We start from the raw sequence: 27,198 nt of genomic DNA, 5'->3' as shown, positions 1-27,198 counted from the left end.
CTCTGCCTCACCTGCCTTCCTGTGCAGGTGGGTTGCGGTGCTTTCCAGCTCCCAGAAAGGACTGCTGCCTCCCCAGCCACCAACCTCCCCGCCAGGGAAGTGCGGCCCGGGCTAGCGCCGGCAGGGGACGCAGCGTGGCCGGCTTGGGCCGTCCGTGCGGCCGCCTCCACGCCCCCGCCCCGCGCAGCCCTGCCCAGCCCGGCCCGGCCCGGCCGGCAGGCAGGCAGCACAAGAGCGGGCGCTGCTTGGCTGGCGGGCGGGCGGGCGCGATGGAGGGCTGCGGGGACGAGGAGGCCGAGCTGCGGGAGCTGAACGCGCGGCTGCGCCTGTACGTGTCCGGCGTGCGCAGCCTGGAGCGCGAGAACGGGCGGCTGGCGGCGGAGCTGGCGGCGCTGCGCGGGCGGGCGCGCCCGGAGCCCCGCGAGCAGGAGGTGGCCGAGCTGCGCCTGGCCGTGGCCGAGCTGCGGCGCGCGGCGGGCGCGGCGGAGCTGGAGCGGGAGGCGCTGCGCGCGGAGCTGGCGCGCCTGGAGCGGCTGGGCGCGGAGAGCCTGGAGCTGCGCCGCCGCCTGCGGCCCGCGCTGGACGAGCAGCGCGCGCGCCTGGAGGGCCTGCGCGGGGACTGCGCCGCGCTGGAGGCGCTGCGGGCGCGCCTGGAGGCCGAGCGGAGGCGCCTGCAGGAGCAGCGCGAGAGGCGCCCCCCGGCCAAGCCGTGCGCCGCCGCGCCCCCGCCGCAGGAGCAGAGCTGGGCGCTGGAGCTGCGCTGGAGCGGCGGCGCCGAGAGCCTGGCGCGCTACGAGCAGGAGCTGCGCGCGCTGCGGGAGCTGGAGGGGCGCCTCGGGCGGCAGGACCTGCAGGAGCTGCGCGCGCAGAACCAGCACAGCCGCCGCCGCCTGCACGAGCTGCAGCGCCGCTGCCGCGAGCTGAGCGCCGTCGCCGAGCGCCTGGAAGCCGAGCGCCGCGCGCAGGGGGAGCGTCAGGGCGCGCAGCTCGCCCGCTGCCAGGTGCGCACGCGGAAGGCCGCTCCCAGCCCCTCTCTCCTGGGAGGAGCCCCACTCGCTCCAGTGGGGCTTGCTTCTGAGTAGGCACGCATAGGATGGGGCTCTAGGACCACAGTGCTATCCACACTTTCCTGGGAGGAAGTCTCATTGACTGTAATGGGATTTCTGACATGCATAGGATGGGGCTGTAAGACCACATTGCTATTTACACTTTCCTGGGAGTAAGTCCTGTTGACTGTAGTGGGATTTACTTCTGTGTAGACAAGCATAGGATGGGTCCACACTTTCCTGGGAGTAAGCCCCATTGACTATAAAGGGACTAACTTCTGAGTAGACATGCATAGGATTGGGCTCTTTAGCACCTATGAGCGTATTGCTGGCGCTGGGTGTCACAAACATGCCATAAGGCATGCCTGCGCCAAGTCAGTACCGGCGCTGAGCCCAGCATCTGCCCAGAACTAGGTAAGAGCTTCAGGCAGCAGTGGTGAGGGCCTCCAGGGTGGGAGGGAGGCATTGTGGGGTGGGGTGGGGTGGGGCAGGGGAAGGAACTAGGGGAGGAGGGGGAGGTGTGGCGGAACTGTGTTCCACCAGATCCTGAACTCCGTGTTGAGCCAGGAAAAAATAGCCAGTGCAGACTTGAGAAGCCCCTTTCCCTGAGGAGACCTCTAGTGGCTGCTGCAGGGCCACAGGATGCAGGGGTAGCTAGTTTGGCACCTCTGCACCCAGCGCCATTGTCACCTTTAGGATTGGGCTGCTAGCAGTGTTATCCCCAAATTGAAGCAGGGGAGCTTGAGGTTTGGAGAGTAACTTGCAAAAGACCGTCTAGTGAATTTTTGTCCAAGATGACATTTTGATCAGTCGCTTCCCCAGCTCGTGCTTTATCATTCCAAGCCCCTCTGCTGCACCACCTTCAACAGGTGCGTTTTCCCCCAGCATAAGAGCCCGTTGAAGAGCGAAACATAATCTGTCGCATGCAGCTCCAGGCTGTGGGCAACAGACACTCCTGAATGCTTAATCATTGGCTGCTGAGACCAGTTCACGGTTATCTGGGGAGCAAGCCCCATATGATACCATGAGACTTACTTCTCAGTCCAGTGCATGGGATTGTACTCTAAAATGTACTTATGCAGGAGCTGCCGGCGGCAATCCCATCCACGCTTACCTGGGAGTAAGCCCCACTGAACATAGTGGAACTTACTTCTCAGTAACGAACAGTCTGCAAACCTGACAGTTCCTCTTTCTTGAACAGAATTTCCCCTGGATACCCATTCAGTTAGTATGTGGAGTTTTTGCTTGTCAGAGAATATGAACATCTCATACTTGTCTAGGTTTTTTCACAGAAGCCCATAAAGAGATGGGGAGTGGCCCTTTTTTTGCCTCTGGGGTGGGGCAATTTAGAATTGTTGTCCTGGTCCATTCCTGTTTAGGTTTGGCGATGCTTCTGTTTCAAATACTCCCAGTGTAGCATGGCCCAGAGCAGGCAGAGAAGAGCTGGACATTTCTTTTAAATAATCTCATCCACCTCTCCAATTTTTGAGCAACCATGACAATTGCAACTCTAGAACTCTGTATTTTGGGCAGTCCTGTAGGCAGCTGTGCTTCCCCCCCCTTCCCTTGCTGTTTCGGGTGGGGGGGAGGGGAACATGACAATGTAAGCCAGTCACAGGCTTCTGATTTAAGCAGGAAACTTGCCTTTTTACTTCACTGTTCAAGATGTCCCGGTAACCGAAGAGCAAAGCAAGATCAAAGGATCGAACAAAATAGTTCAGAGTTGGCTCCTGCAGGCTGAGCACAGGACACAGTGTTCCTTCCAGAGGGGAAACTAAGACAGGGCTGAGCCCCACTCCTTTTCACGCCCTGTCCCTGAGGATGCTCCAAATAACTTTGCCAGGTCTAGATTTCACATAAGGGCAGCCTGCCATGTTGTTCCTTTGCGGCATTTGACTAGGATGAAAGTATAGAACCAGGAGGAGGAGGAGGATGGAAATGCTTCTGTTGATGAACCCAGGGTTTAGACAGGCTCGACTGCTACAAGGTGGGCTTTCAGTTCACCAGGTTCCAAGAGGGTAAGGTCTTTGTAGGTAGTAACCTGCACTATGAATGTGTGGTGCCTTGTTTCAAAAGGCTACTTTCTGAGGATTGGCTCGCGCCTGCATTTCCATTACTGAACTGATCTGTGTTTGATCACTGTCAGCTGAGTGTGTGGACAGACTTGCAACTGACATGTGATAAAAACACAGTCTGTGGAACTGCAGTCATAAGTGAAGAACACGGTTGTGTGAATGTAACCCTGGGGGATCTCCTGTTTCCACATCTCTGCAACAGCACAAAGGAAAAGCTACCTCTGTTTTCCTTAAAATATTTAGAAAAATGCACCTTTTTGGGGGGGGGGGTGGTAAACCCCTGGTATGCTCTGCAGACCAGCTCAGCCCAGGGTGGCACTGGTAAAAGGGTTTGTTTGATCTTTTTTTGTGCAGAAAAAAAACAGAATGCAGAATGCAATTCTCTACTCTGGTGCTGCTCTTAGCATAGCTTTCTCCCTGCAGGAACTGAGAATGTGTCATAGGATCCTTTGTGGTGTGTGTTTTGCAATGCCAAGGATATCTAAAGGATCTACCTCCGTATGAACCTCCCCACCCATTGGGATCAGGCAGGGAAAGCCTCTTATATGTCCCCTCGTCTTCTGAGGCTCAGGTGGTGGTGATGTGTGGCAGGGCCTTGTCTGTGGTAGCAGCCAAATTGTGAAACTCCGTGGCCTGAGAGATCCACCCAGCTATTTTTCAGTGGTCACCGAAGATCAGGGTTTTTTTGCTACTTTTCCATTGTGTCTGCTGCTCTTTGTCTTAAGATTGTTTTTGCTGCTATTCACCTTGATTTTTGTTCTACATTTTGTACAGGTTGGAACTTGGTATCCGCAGGGGATTCATTCCTGGAGCCTCGTGGATACAGAAACCCATTGATAATGGAAACCTCAGGTGGGGTCCAATAGGACCTCCAGAAGCTACTTCCAGTTGTGTCCGGAGGTGTTCTGAGGTCTGGAGAGGCTGCATGCAACCTCCCGGGCCTCAGAAAGCCTCCTTTTTAATCCTTGTTGGCAGCTGCCTTGAACTTCTGCATGGATTCTATTTTAGGAAATATAAATTTCCTAAACACACTTACCAAGGTGACCCACCCTACTTAGGATGGTAAAAAGTGTTGAGTCCATGGTGTATGTATCATTAGATTAGTATATGTGGGCATGGTGGACTTATCAGAGTAAAGTTCATTAATCCAGCCTGCAGATTACAGTGTACAACATTTTTTTCCATATATCAGCCCCTTTATTCACACCCTGATAGATTCTTATTGTCTGTGCTCATCTTGTTAATAGCTGCATTGTGTGCAAAAGGCCATCGGAGATTACAGGGACTCTGCGTATTTCAAAGGGTCAGGATTTTGTATGCCTGAATTTTCCAAATGCCACTTGTTTGCAGAGGCTGCAAATAGTTGGAACCAGACAATCACATGTTTATGGCGGAGCCCTGCCCTGCCGTATCCTATCCTGCGTGTCAGGCTTCAAAGCTCAACATGGAGGTTCTTGAGTCTGTGCCAGCAAAATAGCTGGTGCAGACTTGAGAAGCCCCATTGTGGGGCTTTCCTCAGGGGAAGGGGATGAAAGTCCCCTTCTCCCAAGGGGACCCCTGGCAGCCCTGGCGATGCCACTGGATTTAGTGGTAGCCATTTTGGTGCTGCCACCGGGGCTAGGATTGGGATAACGGCTGCAATCCTGTACGTCGGGGTGGGCAAACTGTCAACTTTAGGGATCCTGGACCTTTAACAATTGTATAGAAGAGGGAATTTCATCTGGAATTTCAGCAGGTGAAATTCCCTCTTCTATACAATTGTTAAAGGTCCAAGATCCCTAAAGGTGGAAGTTTGCCCACCCCTGCTGTACATCCTTCCTTGGGAGTAAGCGCTATTAAATTTAATAGCTTACTGATGGATAGACATGCATAGGATTGCGCTGCTGTTGGCTGAAATAACCATCACTATCAGTGTGGCTTGAAGGGGGGGGGTTAAGAATTTCCAGGATGTGACCACTTCTCTTTTTCTTCCAAATTTTCGGAAGCAGCAGTTTCATGAAATTTAATCTCTCTTTATTGTCCTAAAGACAAGGGAGGAAAGGGAATTTTATTAAATGGCCAGGAGGTTATGTTTATTTTGAATCTTGCTGAACCAGCAACACCCACATAAGGGGACAACAGGCTGTAAATGCTGTTTTTTGCAGTGGTGGCTTAGTCCAAAAATACAGATTTTAGGGGGAAGGAGAGGAAATTAAAGCAGTTTTGTCTGAGGTTTATTTCAGAGCCATTCTCCTTTGAATTATATTTAGTAATTATAGTGCTGTGTGTATATGTGTGAACTGCAGGGTTTTTCTCTCTTCCGTGCATTGTCCTGAGGATCCTCACCTGTGATGGTAATTCTGTAGGCCAGTTTAATAATAACTTTATTTCTTCCTACAGAATTGAACTTATTTTTTCTGTTGAATGAAAGAGGATTGTGATGCTGTAGACCAGGGGTCCCCAAACTTTTTGACCAGAGGGCCGCATCAAACATCTGGCACAGTGTTGAGGGCCCGAAAAAAAGTTTAAATATAAAATTTATTTAAATAAATTAGAGATGGAACTTAGATGAGTGAATAAATGAATGGGCTCATTCACTCAATCTCTTTGGCCCTTGAACACCCTCCAGACGCAACCAGAGCATAGTTCCAGTCATGTTTGGCCAAGTGAGCCAGAGGCTTTCAGGGGACAAGAGGCTGGCTGTGGGCCGGATAGAGGCTTACCACGGGTCGCATCTGGCCCCTGGGCCGGGGTTTGGAGACCCCTGCTGTAGACATATCAGGTGGGCATCTTTTTAATGTTTTTACATTTATAATGCACCTGCCTTTTACAATGGAACTCAAGGCAAGGTATAGATGGTTACAAGGTGATATCCTGTCCAGGCACTCACTGGATGAAGCCTGCTTAGTCTCAGCAAGGAAGACTTGCTTCACGTTCCTTCATTTCAAACGCAGGGCATGCAGCAAGAAACCAGATCTTCTGAAAGTGCTGAAAATAGTCTTGCTTCCCATGGTGTTTACACACACTACTTTGGTCCTGTGTCTCTTTCTTGCTAAATAGGTGCTGCAGGTTTTTGAATAGCATAAGGGGAGGGCAAGTGGATGAGTGTACACACTGAGCACAGTTCTTTTTGCAAAACTTCTTCAGCTTTCCATTGCTTACTTCCTGTTGTCTCCCCTCTGGTCCATCCATCACCTTCCCATATCCTTTAGCGCAGGGGTCTCTAAACTTTTTGGCCGAAGGGCTGTATCGAATATCTGGCACAGTGTCGAGGGCCGGAAAAAAAAATTAATATAAAATTTAAATACATTAGAGATGGAACTTAGATGAATGACTGAAATGAATGAACGAATGGGCTCAAATGTCCAGGATGTCTCCAAGCACCAACACAGCCTAAGAAATAAAGCACACACACTTACATTGACCCCCATTCCCCAGAACACCATTAGCTGGGAAGACCCCTATGTGAAAACTAGGAGAGCTGGTGCATGTCAGTGTAGAGAGCACTGGATGGGCCAATTACCCAACAAATGGGATGCTTCAGTCATCACTCACCTTCTCAAGTGGCAGAGGCACCTGGAAGATGGCAGATCTTTGTGGCTGCCTTCACTGTCAAGCAGGCTGCATTCCTCTGGTGAATATGGTTATTAAGCCCAGACTCCCCCAATTCCTTGGAGCTCCTTGGAGAGGGGAGCTGGGATCACCTCAGCAGTTGGCCTCAATCCTGTGCCCTCCAGGATTGCAAGGGACGCTGGAAGCTGTGTAGGCATAGTACACACTTTGGCATGAAGGCTTCAAGCAGCAAGCCCAGTTTGTTGGTTTCCCCTTCTTTGGAAGAGGAAAGGGATGCATGGGGGTTCTTCCTTGGCCTCTGCTCCACTGTGGGGCATACAACAGCGTTGCCAAGCTGTGGCTAACCACAAAGTACCTCAGACCAAGAAACGAAAAGGTTGGGGTTCGAGATCATGTTTAACCGAGGCACAAGGACGAGTCACACAATACTGGCTTGGTGGCTAAGGCCAGTCATCGATTACAGAACACTGGAAAATGCCCCCTACGTTGACCTGGGAGCAGGCATTTCTTAGATTACAGTTGGTCATTTTGAAAATGGTCGTTTTCATATTTTTTTTGTTTAGATGATCATCGAAGCCCTTACACAAGAAAAGGAATTTCTGACCGTGTCCATTGCAGAGTTTCTGAAGGACTACCATGAACTCCTGCAGGTGAAAGCAGGCCTCAGTCTGGAAATTGCAACTTATAGGTAAGGATCGTAAATGCAGTAGATCGATGCAGTAAGAAATTTGCCTTAAATGGCAGAGAGTTGTAAATAAAGTTGCAGCCTCATTTCATATGAAGCAAAAGCTCATGACAGTTCTAGAGGTTTGTGCTTGGACAAAAGATCTGACGAATTTAGAGGAAAGAAAAATGGTGCATTGAGGGGAAAGGGAGGGGCTGCAATGGAGTCTCTACACACACACACACACACACACACACACACACACACACTATCTGAATAGGGGCTCTCAGCTCTGTTGCCCTGATTGATTCAGAGGGTCGGTTTGGGGGCAACGCTATAGCAAATGGATGGACTTGGGTGGGGGCCCGTGGGGACCAGATTCAGCTCTCAGGACATGGTTTGCCCAGGTCTGTAGAAGACAATCATAATATCCATACTGACTGGCAGCAGCTCTTTAGGAACTGAACCTGGGACCTTCTGCATGTAGAGCAGGTGCTTTGTCACAGAGCTACAGCCCCATCTCCATGTATCTATTCACATCCAAGGATCCATTCACACACATCTTTTTGCTTTTATCCTCCGAGCTATCATGTAATGTATTTGTGTGAACAGACAGCACGCAGGTTTCATTTTGCAGCAGTTTCAGTGCGTCCAGAAAGCACTGCCACCACTGAAGTGGCTTCAGAGCATGCCCAGGTATAGCTGACTGGCTGCATTTTTTTCCTGAACCCAGGGCATTCAATGACCTTGCAAGCCAGCCCAAAAGTACACACACTTCAGTGGTTTCTTTTTGGAAGTCTTTAAAGTAGTGGCCAGCCTTGAGTTCCTGCGCAGCTTGTTTTCGGCAGTCATGCTTCGGGGTCCAACTTGCTGCTGTGTGCTGCTGCCCTTTGCCATATAGAGTGCCTTGCTTGGAACTTATTTTTAGTGACTTCACTCGTTGCTCCAGCAACTGAGCAAACTGTTGTTTAATCGGCCGCCAAAAATCCTTACTCAAACTTCCTGCATTCCTGCTTTCCATCATCACAGTTAACACTTTCGGGGACATCCTCTTGGAGTGTTCTAAAGAATCCCACTTAATATTTTTCTGGAGCAGCCCATACAAGTCTTCAGCTTAGATAGGCAGAAATAGTGAGACTCTGCCTTGTAGTGCCGGGCTTTTTTTGGAGATCAAGAAGTCACAGATTTGTATGGGTAACACTTTTCTAAGAACCTGTACCAGCTGTCCTTTCCTGGTGGGTGTTGGCTACCTGGGGTCTTAATTCTCTATCAGCCTCAGCTGCCAAACCAGTAATTATACTCTAGAGAACCAGAGTTTTTGGAAAAATAAACAAGCCCTTGTGAATAATTGAAACCCTGAATGGTGAACAGGCTAACCAAATAAGATGTATCACATGCTTGGAACAACTCAAATGGCCCAATAGTACCTTGGCCAGGTGATGGTGGCACACCTTTTCCATCTGGCACTGACTGTCGTAAAGCAGTCAGTGGCACTCGTAAAAGGCACTCCAGCAGTGCCTGAAACTGCCAGTTTATTGCCAGCAGGAAGGTTGGAGCCCATTGGCAACTGGCACTGACAGAAGCAAGAAGGCAAGGGTGGTGAGAGGGGCGGGTGTGGTAGGATGAAATGATGCGGTGACGGAGGGGAGGACAGAACAGGCTGCAACAGAGGCCTGGGATGGGTGGATCGGATCTGGGAAGGGGAGAGTTCGGTGGCAGCCCTGACTGCTGAATCTTAAACCCCTCCCTGGACCTGATCTTGCAGTGTAGGTCCACACAAAGCTGTGCCAACTATTTAGCGCAAGTCCAAATAGACCCCCCACACACACACTGTAGAGTCTTCCCCTGGGTAAGAGAACAATTGTTCCCAAGAGGTCCCAAGGGTGACCTCTGCAACCTGCAGGATGCAGCAGTAGCCATTTTGGCACTGTTGCATTGGAGGGGGGGGGAATGAATAAGATTGGGTTCCAAGTCAGTTCCTAGATTATGAAGCAACTCAGATACATACTCCCTTGCTTCTGCAATAACTGGCTGAATCAGCAGTTATTTTTATTTGAAAAAGCTAGTAAGGGCCCAATCCTATCCAATTTTCCAGTGGTGGTGCAGCTATGCCAATGGGGCATGCACTGCATCCTGTGGTGGAGGAACAGTCACAGAGGCCTCCACAAGGTAAGGAAACATTTATTCCCTTGGGGCTGCAATACAGCAGCACTGGTGCTGCAAAGTTGGATAGGATTGGGCCCTAACTTTTTAGTCTTCATGGGTTTACAAATCATTCTGAATTTGCATTAGGCAGTGCTTGCAGTGTTTTGTCAGTGAGATTCTTACCCCTGTCTCAGTAGGCTGTTTAATCTGAAATCTAAGGATGATGCTGTGAAATATCATTATTAGCTGTTTGTTTTTTGGGGGAGTTGAAGAAAAACCTTAGAATTTAGATTGTTAGAATTTCAAAATACTTTCCAGGAGCTGGAAGTTTCAGCTATCGGATTCTTAGAACTTAATCACTTACAGCTGCCATCCTATGTTATCTCTTCAAAACAGCTGGTATAATGAAACTGAAAATGTGGTTTCAGTAGAATGTTAGGGAGAGACTTAGAACACTAGTTGCCTTTAATGAACTCTGCATTTAAAATAAAACTGATGAAGAATTTCCACATTGCTACAGTTCTTCACTTTCACTTGTGGGAGATCAACTTGTCAGGATGTTCACACTATCACTTTGGGGAAGATTTATTGCCCCAAACCCTCTTAATTATCCTTTTTGGTTCACCGTCAGGGTGTTCAAAGTAGTTTTGTGCGGTAGTTTCTGTACTCCTAAACTGGGAGAAAGCAGTACAAAAGTCACGAGTGCAAAATGACAAATAAATTGCTAATTGTATTAAAGTATTAACAAGTGAATCTTTCTTATAAATATTGTACTTTTAATGAATTTGGGCACTGGTTCTCAAGCACTGGGACCCACTTTTTAGAATGAGAATCTGTCAGGACCCACTGGAAGTGATGTCATGACCAGAAGTGGCGGCATCAGGCAGGGAAATTTTTAACAATCCTAGGTTGTAATCCTACCCACACTTACCCAGCAGTAAATCCCATTGACTCTCTTTGTTAAAAGCATATACATAATAGCCTGTTCAAAGTAAAGATCTATAACATTTCCCCAAATGCATTCTCATACCATGGCAGCATCAAGTCTAAAATATTAAACATCAAATATTGAAATGAATGGGGACCCACCTGAAATTGGCTCGTGACCCACCTAGTGGGTCCCGACCCACAGTTTGAAAAACACTGATTTAGGGATTTTTTTAAAAGGGGGAGATTGCCATTATATCTATATTTATAAATATTCCCACATTTAGAATCCCACTTCTCAGGCAGAACTGAATCAGAAAAATCTTATGTGTGCTGGGCCCATAGTTTCACTGTTGTTTTTTTCCTGATAAAACCTGTTTTTGTGCATTGCAGAGCTTTATTGGAAGGAGAGAGCAGTCAGTGGATCCTTATGTGGGAAGAACAACATGGAAGGAAATTGCCACAAGGTATAAATTATGCTTTGGTGGATTTGGAGGAGAAAGCGGTGTGTCTGAATCGCCACCATTGTGCATGTCATTCAATCTTTTTCTTTTTTCTTTGATAAATTTGAAAGCTCTTGCTTCAGATTTCTGGAAAAGGTGCAAAAGAGAGCAACTAAGATGATTACTGGGCTGGGGCACCTTCCTTATGAGGAAAGGCTACGGCATTTGGGCCTCTTCAGCCTAGAAAAGGGGCGCCTGAGGGGGGACATGATTGAGAAATACAAAATTATGCAGGGGATGGACAGAGTGGATAGAGAGATGCTCTTTACACTCTCACATAACACCAGAACTAGGGGACATCCACTAAAATTGAGTGTTGGGAGAGTTAGAACAGACAAAAGAAAATATTTCTTTACTCGGCGTGTGGTTGGTCTGTGGAACTCCTTGCCATAGGATGTGGTGATGGCGTCTGGCCTGGACGCCTTTAAAAGGGGATTGGACAAGTTTCTGGAGGAAAAATCCATTACGGGTTACAAGCCATGATGTGCAACTTCCTGACTTTAGAAATGGGCTATGTCAGAATGCCAGATGCAAGGGAGAATGAGGTCTCTTGTTATCTGGTGTGCTCCCTGGGGCATTTGGTGGACCGCTGTGAGATACAGGAAGCTGGACTAGATGGACCTATGGCCTGATCCAGTGGGGCTGTTTTTATGTCCTTATGTTCTTATGTTCTTATAAGCAGTAATACCACATCACTGTTTTGGTATAGAACTTCAGGTATAAGGGGTAGCAAAGGAAAAAGCGTTGAGTCGTTTGAGGGATTAGCAGCTCATTCCTATGCTTTCCAGTGCCCAGTGCTGCAGTGGTGCTGAAATAGCTACCGCTGCATCCAGCTGCACTGGGAAGCAGCACCAGGGCTTATACTCCCTTACACCATGTAAACCCCAGGTGGCCTAATGGGTCTCCTGCGACAGCTATTGAGCAGGTACAGATTCAAGGAGACCTGTGTGAGGTCTCCCAGGCCAGGAGAGGGTTATCATATATGCCCCCCTCCTGCTCCGCTCCCTCCCCCATCATGCCTTCCCTCCGCCTATGCATGTCTACTCAGAAGCATGTCTCATTGAGTTAAATGGGGCTTACTCCCTGGAAAATGTGTATAGGCTGCAGCCTTAAGGGCCCAATCCTATACGTACCTAGTGCTGAGCCCTAGCACCAGGTGCACTTTTATGGCACCCGGAGAGTAGGGAGCTCTGTCGCTGGGCCCGTGCCAGTCAGGCACTGGGGCGGGGGGTTGGTGGGACCAGCAGAGCCCTGTTCATGAGATCACAGAGGAATTGAAGGGGCAGCCTAGGTGCCTTGCAGAAGCCCATCCATCCGGAAACACTTAAAACTAATCAGCATTCCAGCGTCAATGATTCAGGATAAAAGATGTCACGCATGCTCGCAGAATCCAGTTTTTCTTATCGCAGAACTTTAGAACATAAGAACAGTCCTGCTGGAACAGACAGAAAGTTCACAAAATCTGGCACCCTGTGTCTGCAGTGGCTAATGTTTCCGAGGCACTCATAAGCAGGAGATGCAAACAAATATCTTTTGCCATTGTTGCTCCCATACTATATAGTTACCATGACTCCTAACCAACATAAACATCTTTGCCAGTTGCCAAAAAACTAATAGTGAGAGGTCAGATGGACATCCAAGGATAGAGAGTTCCGTAGCTTTGGGACTGGAACCAAACCTGTCTTGTCCTCTGCCATGCCCAAGCAAACCACCAACAGTGGGGAAACACAGAGCAGAGCTACAGATGATGAACAGATAACACAGGCCAACACACATTTTGCTTCCTTAAACATTACACCAATTCCTGGGTATATTTGGGGTGCTGTTTCCAAAACTGGCACCCATTTTGCCCTTTCTCGTCTGGTTTAGGAGATACGGCATAGTTTCATTAGTGAGTGGTTCAAGAAGCTTCCTCATTAGGAAGCCTACACCATAGGGCAAATCGGATGCTGTTTTTGAAATTGGCACCCCAAATTCATATCAAACCACCATAAATTTTGGGAAAAACTTTTCTGACCCTCAAGTTTGTAGGCCTATGTAATCAATCCTGTGGAGGGGGCTGAGCAATTGGTAGTCCATACCAGGACTTTCTAGGAATATGCTGTTAATTATTATGGAGTCGTTTCAGTCTCTATGCCTGCAAATATCATTTCCTGTTTGATCGGCAAGTGCCTGAGAAAAGGGCCTTGTAATAAAAGCATACGGAAATTCAATCATCAGAGATTATGTAGTTGTTCATATTTGTTATCCGTGTTTTGTGAAGATACATAATACCTTTCTTTTTTCACAGATGTGTTCATGCTATTCTTTGATTTACTGTGTTTGCACAGTACTTAAGCATATTGCGTTAAGCACCATGATTTTTGTTTATTTTGGTTCCTGGCAGGTGTCCGAAACATGCTTTATGAGTACTGCAACCACCACTCCGCTTATCAGCGAGAAAAAGGAAAGCAATCTGTTCCAGCAATCCAGAATATTGACATAAGATATAGAAAGCCTGTACCAAGCATTGGCAGCTCTTCAATTTATTCATCTCGAACAAAAATTGATGGGACGCAGGTAGCTGCTCCTTGGAAAACAGTAAGAAAAGATGCCCCCGGGCCAGAATACCGTCCTTTGGCAGCTATCAAAAAGGATGTGACTCTTGGGAGAACTGTGACAGACCAGAAAGAGTTCAAGAGCTTCACTCGACCTTATGTTGCCAGCCAAGAAAGCAATGTTCAACGAAGAATGTTACCTGAAAGAAAAGGCATTGAAGCCACAAGTACTGCATCACTTGTTAAAGAATCAGCATCTGTCCAGAAAGTTGTGACAACTTCAAATATTTCTGGAAACCTAAGAACAAAAGTAGCTGTTCCTACTTCATTTCCATCTCACAGCCTAAACTCTGGTTCTAAAGAAACTAACTATGAGAGAACCATAGAAGAAACTCATACCAGAGCAAATGAAGAAATCAAAGACAGTAAACCAGTGAAAGAGCAGAAATCTGCGTTCATAGACGAAAGAGAGAGAAAAGACAGTTTTGCCAAGGACGTAACCAATTCTGGTCTTGAGAAGCTACCCAAGAAACCTACTGGAGTGGAAAGCAGTGTTATCTTTGAAAAGAAGATTGAAATTAAGCGAGGAACAGATGAGAGAAAACCTACAATGGAAGAGCCGATGATCAAAGATAATAGAAAGGAAGGCAGGTTTCTGGGAGATAAAAAGGATGAAAAATACGGAAGATGGGAAGAACGGATTAGAGTGGATACATCCGAGAAAGATTTTTCAGCTGATAAAAAGATGGAAGAAAGTCATTCATTCCACAAGGAGCAAAATGTGAGTACATCAACACAAAGCAAAGAAGTTTTTGAGATTCCCATCCGTTCTGAAGTGCCCATCTTTGGTCAAACACTGGAGAACAGAAACATAGAAATAACGTTACAAGACTCAAAACCTGGGGTGAAAACAAAGGATGAACTTCCAGCTAAACTTTCTAGAGAATCTTATCAAACTAAAGAGAGTAAAGAAGGAAGATCAAAAATTAGTAACTTACTTACAGAGAGCATAGCAGAAAATATAGTGTCTGACATTCTTAAGGGTGTTGTGCAGAAATCTTCTGATGCAGGACCTCTTCCTGACAGCAAAATCACCTTTGAAAAGAAAGAAGTTTTTGAGGATGGAAAAACGAAGACTGAGGTCAACATACAGTCTACAGTCCAAGAAGACCTGGATGCTTGTGATGAGTTTGACCTAGTAAGCTTCTTAAAGAAAGATGCGAAAAAGGTACTAGAAGATAGTAAAGGAACTCTGGCTGAAGGTATCATTAAAGATATCATTGGTGCTGGCTTGGAAGCAGGATCAGACCAAAGAAAAAAGGGTGTTAAAGTTGAGATAGTGGAGGAACCACTAGGTAGTACAGCTGATGTAAAAGTGGAGTTTTCAACACCATTTGAAGTAGAGGAAGCAGAAGACACATTGCCTGGGGTGGCCACTCATGTTTACTATGGTGATGAAGAGAGGGCCACCACAAGCTCTGCCCAGGACTTTAAGCAAAAACAGCCCACTGTGGTTGTGTCCCACGTGGAAGAAGTATCTGAGGGCGATGATGTAGTGGACGAAGAGAAGTATTTTGTTTCTACTCCAGATGAACAGCCCTTGAAGCACGAGCAAGATGAAAGCTCCGTTTATGGTCAGATCCACATAGAAGAAGAGTCCACAATTAAATATTCCTGGCAAGATGAATTTCTGCAAGGCTCTCAGGCAAGGATGAGTGAAGGCATGGATTCACCAGAATGGACTTACCATGTGATGGGGGAAGAGGCAGGAGGTGCCTTCACTTCCAAGGGGGAAATGCCAAAAGAGCAGGTGGCACGTGCTGAATCCATCGTGATAGAGAGAGAGATTAAAATCCCACATGAATTTCAGGAGTCACTAAAGGATATTTTTTCAGAGGAGACAAAGGACCCTAAACAGCAACTGAAAAAGGCACTGGAAAAACTGGAAGACACCTTTCCAGAAAGTGTAAAACAGGAACTCTCTGCATTAACAAAAGAGGACCAAGCTGATTCAAGTAGCCTGGAAGTGGATATTAAAAAAGTGAAGCATACTGAAAAAGAGGGGTTGGTTACCATAGTTGCTGAAGTCAACCTGTCGCAGACTCTGGATTCTGACCAGTTTGATACAGGATACTTTGGTGGCGGTGTTACAGATGAGATAAAATCACCAACCCAGTCCCCAGATATAGATGGTTTTGACAAATACAGAAAGCAGGAATCGGAAATATTCAGTGACCATAGAAATAAAGTTGGAGAAGATGTTGCTTCCACATCTTGGACTGCAGAAGATGCATCTTGGTTACCCAAACTAAGTGGCAGTGATAGTGTGCAATATCACACCAAAGAACAAGTCATCCATCAAGGCCCAGTTTTCCAAAGTGTGGGACCTGATAGCAGAGCAGATGCCTTTCATTCGCAAGAGTCAGTTGATAGATCTGTGCGACAAATTAGAATCAGCCCCACAGAAATCATCAGAACTGAGCAGGTCCTATATGAACATCCCGTTTCTGAAACTCTGGAGTTTAGGACAGGAGCATCGGCAGATGTCAGCCAATCTGTGAAGGAATTCAAACTTGGCCCTGAAGGAACTGAGACCACTGAAGAAATAATTTATCGAGGTCCTGTTAGTAAAACTGTGGACGTGAGTGGTCCTGAAGGCCCTAGTCATGTGCAGTATTCAACTGATATTAGATCCACTAAGCACATCACACTTGGTCCAAAGCAGATCATTGAAGAAATTGCTTTTGAGGGGTCAACTTCAGATAAGTCATCCAAAGATGGCAGTGAGGCTCTTTCCCAGATGCAAGGGCCAGTGGAAACCAGCAGATCCATAAGGCACATTCGAATACATCCACAGGAAGTGCGTACTGAGCAAGTCATATTTGAAGGCCCCCTTTCTGGGTTTGTGGAGGTCAGCGGTGCTGGAGAACATATTGCGACCAAAGAGTCAGTAAGACATATTAGGCTAGGACAAAAGGACACCCAAATAACTGACCAAATTATATATGAAGAATCCCCTTCCTGGACAGCTCAACCCCGTCATGATCCAGACAGACTTTTCAAGGAGGGAACTTTGGACACTAATACGACTGTCAGACAAATTAAGTTAAGTCCCAAGGAATCGCTGACAACAACTGAGCAAGTGGTGTTTGCGGGACCCATTTCTGAACACCTGGAGTTTGGGGAATCGGGAACGATGTTTTCTTCTGAAGGGTCAGTAAGGCGCATAACATTAGGGCAGAAGGAAGTTCTCAGCAGTAAGCATGTTGTGTACCAAGGTTCAGAATCCTCAGGCATCAGTTCCGCAGGAGAAGACATTCTAGAAACAGAAGGACCTGTGGAGATCAGTCGATCCTTCAGGCACATCAGGCTGAGCCCTGTTGAAACTCACGCTGAGCAGATTGTATTCCAAGGCCCTGTTTCCGAAACATTGAGACATGGTGTTGCAGATCTTTCTCCAACCGACGGGCCATCGGAAAGCAACAAATCTGTTGGGCATATAAAGATAGGGCCGAAGGAAACATCCTTCACCTTTCAGATGGACGTAACCAGTGTGGCAGGGGGTGGACAAGAAGCTACAATTGTTGTTCCAGACAGGAAAGGAGAAGCTTATCAGCTTGAGGGCCAGGTGACCAGTGGCCTGAAAGGTACAGAAAGTGAACCAAGATCAGAGGAGTTGACATTTGATCAAACTGTTCAACTGCAAAGATTGGTCGACAAAAGATCAGTGGTTTCTGATGAGAAGAAAATTGCCCTTGTCTACCTGAATGAGGAAGAAGAGGAAGAGGAGGAGGATGGACCTTGGTTCTGAAAAGAAGATTTTTATCAAATTTTTACCTGGGAGCTTGTCTGCCATTTAACTAATTTTTAAAACCCATTTTCGCCCGGCCCACAGGTGTACACATTTGATCCCTGTTGCATATATGCAACATTGGGCAAAAATGGTTTAGGGGTTTGCTCCATAATTTAGCCATTTGTTAAACCCAAAACTGATGGGTTTTGAAGTTTTTTAGCAGGTTCCCTTGAATGCAAGTGTGTTCACTCGTCAGATTTTAGCTTTAGATCTCTTGGCAAATGCCATGGAGTCTGAAAGATTGGCCTTCTTTAAAAAATGTGCGCCCCCTTCCCATTTTTGGAAATGAGAGTCTGAGGAAAAAACCATAAATTCCAAGCTAAGCTGAAAAATTCCAGTGGCTAGAGGAAGCTAGGAATTATTTATACTACAGCTGTGGTTCAAAACCCATTTACTGTAGTCCGGTTTTTAGCTTGGTTGGAAGTGATCTAAGCAAAATGGGTCAGGTGTTACAGCCTGAGCCATGGAGACAAGTTGATTAAGCAATGGATAATATACTCCATTTTGGGATAATATGAACGCAAAGCCCAAATTAGACATAGGTAGCAAAAATAGGTGGTTTAGTGTTTCTAAGCAACCGGGCCACCCTTGTGCCTTGTGTCAGACATACATTTCAGAAAGAAATGTCCAAATCAGTGCCAGAGTGGTGGGGTGAAGATTTGGTGACTTGATAGAGATTAAATGCCTTATTTTGTGACACACAAAAGCATGTGTGCATGCAACACACACACACACACACCATCAACACAGAGACTGCAGTTTTATTAAGATCCAGCTTGTCACCTTTATCCTGGCCCATTTTCCTGTGCTTTTAACACACAGATTGGATTGGAGTGTTCTAGAAAAACTTAAGAGCTGGAAAAGCTTCACCTGCTAAACGAGTGTATCTGGCTGCTGCTGTTTAGACAGGAAAGGGTCAGTAAAAAAAAAAAAAAAAAAGATGGATACACATTGGAGTACACTTTTCAGTTGAACTCTATGTCCACACAACTCCCATTTGTTGCAGTGGAGCTGTGGTGTAGCAGCCACTTAGCAGATTTGCCAGTAATTGATGCTGGAGTGTTGTGTATCCAGTAAACCACACCATTATGGTAAGAATTTAGAGCATGTTTTGGCACTTTAAAAAAAGAAGAAGAAATCCACAAAAGCAGCTGTAGTTAGTACTAGCAAACAAATTAGAGAAGGCGCTCCCCAAGTGTGAATGCTTTCTTGTTTTTTATATATATTTTCCAGTTGCATTAATATATGCAAGAAGTATTGAGATGTACTCTTCACAAAATTTCAGCTTTGCTAAGCGATGTAGCTGACTACAGTCCTATGCATTTCTACTCAGAAGCAAGCCCTACTGAGTTCAATACAACTTACTTCCAGGTAAGTGTGCATAGGATCACAGCCACTTATAATTGGAGGCAAAATTAAAATCTAACATAAGGCTGTGGTTTGAGTGTAAAGGAAGGCCCCCAAAAGAGTCCTGCTATATCAGAGCAAGGATCCGTCATGTCCTGCATCCAGCTCCCATCAGTGGCTGAGCAATGTCTCCAGGAGGCCTCTAGCAGGAGATGAAGGCAATACCCTCCCTTCCACATTGTCTCCCCCATCTGATATTCAGTGGGGTACTGCCTCTGATCATGGGGGTTCCATTAACTCACAGCTAAAAACCATTGATAGATCTAGCCTCCATAACTCTGTATGTTTATGATCTTATATGTTTATAATCTTTTGAAGTCAACAAGCAGGTAAACTTTCTAACTGAACATCCTGAGGAAGGAGCCAGTTATATAAACTGAGCAAACTGCCTTATACCCAATCAGGCTAGCAGCATGTCTTACCCAATATTGTCTTCTCTGGTGGGGTCTTTCCCAGCCTCACTACTACCTGAAGATACCTGAGATCTTGGACCTTGTGTTTGCAAAGTTCCATCACCAACCTATGTGCCTTCCTTGGGGAATTTTACACTTGGGTGTTAAAAGTTGGATATTTACTTGAGGATTTAAACTTCTGAGTTTAGGCATATTTCAGTATAGATTTCCTGCACCTACAACTGAATCTGCTTTTGTATAAATGAGCTATTGCTTTTTTAACCCTTAAGGGGTTTTTAAAGCGGGGGGGGGGGACTTTAAAAAAAATGAAAAAAACTGTAGTCTGTCTTATACATGCTAATATAGCCTACTCAGAAGTTGTGTGATAATTGCTGAGAGCTAGAAAGATTCATGACATTGTCTCAGTCAGTGCTACTTATGGGTAGTGCTTTTTTCTTTATTTAGTAATGAATAGTGGAGAATCAGAAGGGGGGTATTTTATCTGTAGAATATTTATATGCTTGAGGTATTTTACCTCGAAACAAGGCACTTTTTCCCTTCTCTAATGCTGCAATTCTAACCACACAGTAGAAGTTATTTCTATTTCAAAGGAAACTTTCTTCCAAGGGAATGCTGTTTAATACACTGCCCCAATGTAGCTAAGGTTAGTCAAGACTGTTGCATTGAAAGCCATAGCACTTGAGCTGCTTGCAACTTTATCTGTTGATTTCAGCAGGAGTTGGTCTCAGATAACTTTAGCTGGTTTGGAGCCCTGCGGGTGAAAGAGTTAGGGAATTAATGAGAGTTCCAGTGTGAGAGCTGCAACTCTTTATAAACGAAAGATTGCCGTCGTAGGTGATATTCAGAGGCTGTAGATAAGTTGAAACAGAGTGCATTTCAGGTCAGGTAGGATTTTATTGACTGTTTTTGTTCTGGTCAGTTTATAATGCGGTGTGTGTTTCTTGTGATGGTTTAAGCCAGGGGTGTCGAACTCATTTCATACAGTGGGTCAGAAAGCATCCATAATGCCTGCTGAGGGCTGCAAATGACATCATTAAGCAGGGAGTGACATCATCGAGCAGCTGATGACCATCTCCTCACATAGGAACACATTAGCTGCAAATGCCAGATGAGAAAATAGGGTTTCATAGAAAATTTTCAAGAAACGAGAGAGCCCTTTCAGCAGCACTGCTTCTGCTGAGACATCGCTTTGCAGCTCAGTAGATGAGAGGTGCTCACCTTGGCCAAAGCAATACTGCTGAAAGTACAGCCTGTCTGGTAATTGGGATCTCCCAGCATCTCCCTTTCTCACTCTCCTGGGTCTGTCTCATCCCCTGTAGCATTCCTTGCCTTCTGAGGTCTCCTTCAGTCTATCCCTCCCAGAGCTTCAGCCAAAGTGGCACTGCTGAAACGGGGGTGCAGGGATCGGCTAATTATCACAGGGGGCCAGATAAAGAGTTTCCACAGGCCATACATTTGACACCTCTGGTTTAAGCAATTGTGATTTTGCACTTTTTCCTCCATGAAGTATTAAACATTGGAAATGAACATGGTTCTCTCTTTATAAAATATCTTCAAGTCAAAGGTCATGAGTGACAGCCTCGGCTTTCTGTTTTGCGGTATTTGTAATGTTGGCGTCTTTCTCCACCTGTGGGGGCAGTGTGCGCTTTGCCTGTAGTTGAGGCACATGCACCTTCTCAATGAGTGTGAGCTTTCATTTTCAGTATTAGACAAAGGACCACAGTGGGAAGCAGGAAAAGGAAGTTGGTTTAGACCAAGTCAGACTATTGGCTCACCTTGCGCAGTGATCTCAACATAAGGGATGGGCAAAAAGTAATTAGGATCTACTGGTAGATCAGTGAATGATTTGTGACAGATCACCAAAGGTTTCTGATTCTCAGGCAGGCTGGTCTCAGAGTGTGGGTACTAGCCAAGGGCCCAGTCCCGTCAGAGGTCCTACCTACCTAGGCCAACTCCTGTATCGTCAGTACTGCTGGCAGGATTGAATACACCACCTGGGGTGCTGTGGGGGCTCACTGCAGGACTTTGCCCCAGCCTCCTCAGCAGCCTGTTGCTGGCACTTCCATTAGGAACAATAAACCTCCCCCCCCCCCCGCTTAAATTGGAATGCCACAAATCAGCCATAGATGTTTACTGGTATTTGCAGCTCATATGCACCCACTTCAATGGGGTAGTAAGAAATTGGTTCAGTCCCCAGAGCCATTATTTTGTCCCCAGCTCCAGCTAGTGGACCTCTGGGTTCCAGTGGAAAACCTGAAGTCTGCCTGGGCCGGGACCACATTGAGGCACCCTCTCTGTCAGGGACTTCAGGTAGAGGTGCTTTTGTTACCTTGCTAGCTGGGCTCCTCCAACTGGGGGTTCAGCCTGAAGGTCCTTCTGCCTGCAGAGCATCTGCTCCAACCCTGTCTTTTTGCAAAGGTCCCTCACTCCTCTGGAATGAATGGTGACTTGTCATTGTCTGTGCCGGCAAATTGCAATGCAGCAGCAGAACAGATAAAAGAGAGGCCTGATTCTGCCAGCCTCCTATCGTCCTTTCCCTTTTAAGGAGCTTCAGGGCTTGTGGAGGAAGCTGGATTTTTGCAAAACTCTGTTCCATTTCCATGGTGTGGCACATTGCTGTGAGATGGGAGGGAAAGGAGCATCCACAAGGGTTTCAGGCACCTTTTTTGGTAATGACAGTGCACTCCAGAATGCCTCCAGCAGCCTCCCACAAAGAGTTGTCCTTCTCCAAAAAAAAGGGACAAGCCTAAAGGTGTTTTTTTTCCCCTTGTGTTACTAGTGTGCTGCTCTATAAACTAGTGACCTTGGGAGCTTTTTGACATGATGACTCATTGGTCTTTGCACAAGGTGACTAGAGGCATTGCCCACCCTTGCTATGGAGACACGCATCTTAAAATAACAAAGCAGCTGTACAAAGAGCTCTGGATGAAAACTTACTTGGCTAACACATTAACAGCCACATGAACTGACATTTGTGTTGTGTCTAGTGCAGCACAGAACTGCCAGCTTTACTGAGTACGTTCTATACCAGTGGTTCTCAAACTTTTTAGTTATTTATTTATTTATTAGATTTTTATTCCACCTTTTTCCCCGAAGGGCACCAAAGGCAGCTAATAATCAAGTTAAAATACAAGGAAAGATTAAAAATACAAAACACTTAAAAACAATTAAAACAAGATAAAATACATAGCAGCAGATTAAAAGCATGCAGTAAAAGACGTAATTTAGACATAATTAAAAGACATTTTAGCACCAGGACCCACTTTTTGGAATGACAATTTGTTGGAACCCACCAGAAGTGATGTCATTTATCTGGAAGTGATGTCATAGCCGTGACATCATCAAGCAGGAAAATTTTTAACACCCCCCCATACAATCCAATTAATAGTGCACACATACATGTCTACTCAGAAGTCAGTCCTATAGAGTTCAGAAGGACTAACTCCCAGGTAAGTGTGTATAGGATTGCAGCCTAAGTAAGTAATTAAAAGTTTACAATGTTAAAAAGTTTATTTAAAATAAAGAACAACCCTATTAACCCTCCCAAGCTGTTGCTGATCTGTTTGAAAAAAAATTCCCCAAACATCTGTTTGAAAAAAATTCCCCCCCAAATTCCCCAAGTGTTCAATCCTATCCACTCTTAGCCTGGAGTAAGCCCCATTGACTAGCATTTTTAAAAGCTATACATAGTAGGCTATTAAAAGTACAAATTTGTAGCATTTCTACAAATGTAACCCCTGCTAATTGGGTAAGAGGCACTTTTTCAAGTGGGTGCTCCTCTTTTTAGCAGGGGGAGAGTAACTGGCCCACCTCACCCCAGCACTGTCTGTTCTAGTGGCTGTCTGCTGGTATTCATTTGCATCTTTTTAGATTGTGAGCCCTTTTGGGACAGGGAGCCATTTAGTTATTTGATTTTTCTCTGTAAACCGCTTTGTGAACTTTTAGTGGAAAGCGGTATATAAATACTGTTGATTGATTTCCCCAAATACAATCACATGATAGCATCAAATCTAATTTTATTGAAAATAAAATGCACATTGAAATTAATAGGGACCCACCTGAAATTGGTTTGTGGCCCACCTACTGGGTCCCTGCCCACAGTTTGAGGAACACTGGTCTACACTGAAGTGGCAGTAGCTCTGAAGAGTTTCAGGAAAGGGTCTTCCGCAGCCCTACCTGGGGTTGCAGTAAAGGATACAACTATGACTGTCTTGCAAAGCAAGCACCCACTTACTGATCAGCAATGGCCCTATTATTGACTCTAAAGCATACGGTGTTACCAACATTTTAGAGCTTCCTGTACTGCCAGCATTATTCCACCAGGTTCTGTGGGACATAAATGTGCACAGGATTGTATTCCTAGTATGGAAAGAGGTGTGTGGTGAGCAGGTCTTCATTGTCAGCTGTGAAACATTGGACCATGTTGGGTGGTGCAATGCATGGGTTGTGCCTCTTCCCTGAGGGTGCTGTAATGCAGGAGCCACTCACTTCCTCCATCTGTCCCTGTAAATTGACATTTTGTTAATTGCAGGATGGCCAGTCTTAGGTCATGAGGCCAACCTTAGACAGCAGGTTGATCGTAGATGGCCATCCTTGTCTACCTACCTGCTTCCACTGCCCCTCCCTCTCCACCTCCCTGGATTAGAAGAGGGAGAGGAATGTGGAGGGAAGTGAGTGCAGAGCTTGGAATACTGACAAGTGGGAGAAGTGGAGGCTGGCACATCATTGGGTAAGGGGGCAGCATTTGGCATGCAGCCTCAGGCACCAGGAGGGCTTGGCCTTGCCCTGGGTAGCTGTTATTTAATCAGGAGGAGGTGTATTGTAAAAATAAACATCTTGTACTTCTCAGCATATCACCTTTCCACACAGAACAGTAATGCAGAAAGAATGCGGCTTGGTTTTTTGCTATTGCTTTGGGTGTATCAGAGTCAGAACTCTGAAGCATTGGAAATTCTGAGATGTCCCGCCCAATCAAAGCTGCCTTGGAAAAATGTCGCCACTGCTTCATGCCTTTGGAAGATAATGCAGTGGGGCTTTTAAAAATAGGAGTCCTTGTAAATTCCTTCAAGAACATTTGGCAGTGCTAGCTAATAAGGGGCACAGATACAAGAAATAAAGCTTCTCTCAGAGCAGCCGACCTTGCAGGGGTGTGAACCAACAGATTGCACGGGCTTTTGCAAGCAGAGGCTGGACTACCTGCAGTAGCAGTTGCCTCTACTGAGCTGGGGATTGGACTAGATGACCTCCAAGATCCCTTCTCTAACATTCTGAAATTCCAGGAAATGGAAAGGAATCATTCTAGGCTATTAAGCAGCAACCCTCCATACAACAGGAAAGATCAGCCAGCTCACCATTGCCTGGTCACAATGGTCAAAGGGAAAGAAAGTGCCATCTAGGATGGTTTATCCTGATATGATAATCAAGCTGCATAACAGGTTTTTTGCAAGTTGGCGTATTCGTCTTCATATTAAAACCCTGAAAGTGTAAAATGCCACTAATCATCTCCATGGACCAGATTTGTGCAGAGAGTTTGCAGGATACGAGCCCAGGAGGGGAATGTAAAAATAGACACACTGATCGTAGGACAACAGACTCTGATAGGGCGGTCCAGGGGACAGCTGTAATACTTAAAAAGGCTTCCTGGGGAAGAGAGTTTGCCTGCTTTGGGCAAAGTGCCGTGATCTTGTTTATCACGAGAAGTAATTCGGAGAGCAAAGCAGCAAATGAATCTCTTGATTTATGGAGCAGTTGCTGACGGCAGAATACTCTAAGACTGAAATCCTGTGCACCCTTTCCTAGGAGTAAGCCCTACTGAACACAATGGGACTTATTTCTGAGTAGTCATGCATAGGATTGTGCCCTAAGAAGACTTGCTGGGTTTCAGTAAGCCACACACGGCCTCAAAAATATCTCAAAAGTTTTAGGGTGTTTTTGGTAATATGCAGATTTAGTTACATGCCAAAAAAAAGGCACCAGATTAATGAGGAAGTAGGGCTCCTTTGATCAGATGACATTTGAATAGCACAATAAAAGTTGGGAGGACCAAAATAAAATAAGAGAACAAGTGATGAGGGGCTGCTGGTTGTAGTTGTCATCATTGTACAGCTCTGGAGGTTCCATTTAAACACTAATATTACTCTTTAGGTGTCTGGTACAATTAGGTGCTTCCTTATTCCAGGAATGTACTGCTGTTGGGCTACTGGATTAAAATTAAACTCTGAACAACTGCACAGCCAGGTTGAGCAGCCTGCCAAGCTGTGAGTGCAGCAGGAATGTGTGTGTACGTGCACACAAAAGTAAAGTAAATTGGAAAGAAGAAACTGGAATTACACACAGGAGACAAGTAACCAAAAAGAAACAAAAACAGCACAGGAGATTTCTGCCAAGGTGGGTCTATGCTCAGAAATCGGAACCCTAATCCGACGCAGTTTTGCTCAGAGGTAAGTTCTGCTGTTCTCAATGGGGCTTACTCCTAGGTCAGTGTGCAAAAATGTGCTGCCTTTGGGAAGGCTGCAGCTTTAGTGGGGGAGAAATAGTATTAAAGGAATTGAAGGTATAATATTAAAGGTCGACTCATAGAGGTGGCTCACCTCCCCTTAGCTGCTCTTTTTAGGAGGCAAAATGGAGGTTATTTGGCTAAAACAGTGATTTTCAACCTTTTTCATCTCACGGCACACTGACAAGGTACTAAAATGGTCAAGGCACACCACCAGGTTTTTGACAATTGACAAGGCACACCATGCTGCCAGTGGGGACTCACATCTCCCATTGGTCCTATTAATAAATGACCTTCCCCCAAAATCCTGTGGACCACTCACGGCACACCAGTGTGCCACAGCACAGTGGTTGAAAATGGCTGAGCTAAAATTTGGGAAGTTGAGGGCAGGAAGTGGCTAAATAAGCCCCCCCCTTTTACTCCATTATTTGAGCACTGTGGAGAATGACAAGGCAAACTGCTTTGACTGTTGTTTGTTCAAGTAATTGTGAGGGGTGCCGAGAAAGTGCATCTTTTCAAATACTGATTATCAAGGGGAGAAACAGAGATTCTGGAAGCAGATGCCAAACTGGGATCAGGAGGTCTTGCCATGAGATGTGGCAGCCTGCACAGACTGTTGGTAATATACGTTCAGGAACGACAAGAGAAAAACTGCTGGCGCAGAGAGCATTTGAATCTGGGTCAAGTGGCACACTGTGGCGGCAGGAGTGGAAAGCAGGGGAATTTCAGGTTCAGGGAGTGCTAACCATCTCATTTGTATCACCTTGGCAGTTCAGTAGCTCTCCTGCAGATCAGTGCTCTGATGATCCATTCTATCATATTACCAAAGTTAAATTCCAGCCTGGCAAGCCCAATTCTCCCTGAGTGTAACTTACGTACAAACAACATCAACTCCCCAGCTCTGTTCTTAGGCATAGTAGAGAGAGTTTAACTTCCTAAATGTCTTGTATGCCAAAATATGTACTTCTCTGCCTGTTCTGCCATTCCCATCCTGGAGTCAAAATGTCTCTGCCACAGTGGAGCCCAAGTTTCCTTGGCACTAAGGTTTTCACGGCCAATTATTCCGGCATCATTCGCCAGCTCTCTGCGAAGCATCTTGTATCCAAAACAAGGGCGTGAAAGTGCCAGCTGTTTAAGCCATTCACAATAGACCCTGCTTGTTTTTAAGCAGCAGAGTGTAATTGATTCCACTCTCCGGAACAGCCAGTATTCATCCTGAAAGGAGCCAGTGGAGTTAGTCATGAGATATGAAAAGAGGGGCAGCCAAAAACCAATTGCTACGACTGCTTCTGCTCTCTAGAATTTGTATTGCGCTTTTGGGTGCTCAAAGTGCTTTGCATCTCATAAATCTTTAGAACAATGCTTTAAAGCAGGTCCACTTTGTTTTGCCTGAATTAGCAGGGTGAAGGAGAAAAGGAGTGACTTGCCCAAGGCCTCTGCTGAAATCTGTGGCAGAAGCAAGACAGGACCCAAGAGTTACCTGGTTCAAACCTCAACCATTTTGGTACACTATTATTGTCAATTATATTTATGTATGTATTTAGGCTGCAAGCCTGAGCACACCTTACCTGGAAGTAAGT

General features: G+C 46.0%; 1 protein-coding gene across 1 annotated transcript; it reads left to right on the top strand.

Moving 5' to 3' along the window:
• Positions 1-204: 204 nt before the first annotated feature.
• Positions 205-20,685, top strand: SYNM (synemin). The gene is made up of 4 exons (XM_066635801.1): positions 205-1,001; positions 7,237-7,361; positions 10,803-10,876; positions 13,299-20,685. Exons 1-4 carry the CDS (start codon positions 270-272, stop codon positions 17,258-17,260), a joined length of 4,893 nt encoding a protein of 1,630 aa, XP_066491898.1. The 5' UTR covers positions 205-269; the 3' UTR covers positions 17,261-20,685.
• Positions 20,686-27,198: the final 6,513 nt, after the last annotated feature.

Source organism: Tiliqua scincoides, chromosome 8 (genome assembly GCF_035046505.1).
Source record: "Tiliqua scincoides isolate rTilSci1 chromosome 8, rTilSci1.hap2, whole genome shotgun sequence".
NCBI lineage: Eukaryota > Metazoa > Chordata > Lepidosauria > Squamata > Scincidae > Tiliqua > Tiliqua scincoides.
Note: the sequence above shows the minus strand (reverse complement) of the source record. Positions and strands in the feature narration are given on the sequence as shown.

Bases quoted from the DNA above. Each gene is read 5' to 3' on its own strand.
- SYNM (XM_066635801.1), top strand. From the start codon at position 270: ATGGAGGGCTGCGGGGACGAGGAGGCCGAGCTGCGGGAGCTGAACGCG. The intron at 7,362-10,802 runs GTAAGGATCGTA...TGTGCATTGCAG, and splicing joins CTGGAAATTGCAACTTATAG to AGCTTTATTGGAAGGAGAGA. The intron at 10,877-13,298 runs GTATAAATTATG...GGTTCCTGGCAG, and splicing joins TGGAAGGAAATTGCCACAAG to GTGTCCGAAACATGCTTTAT.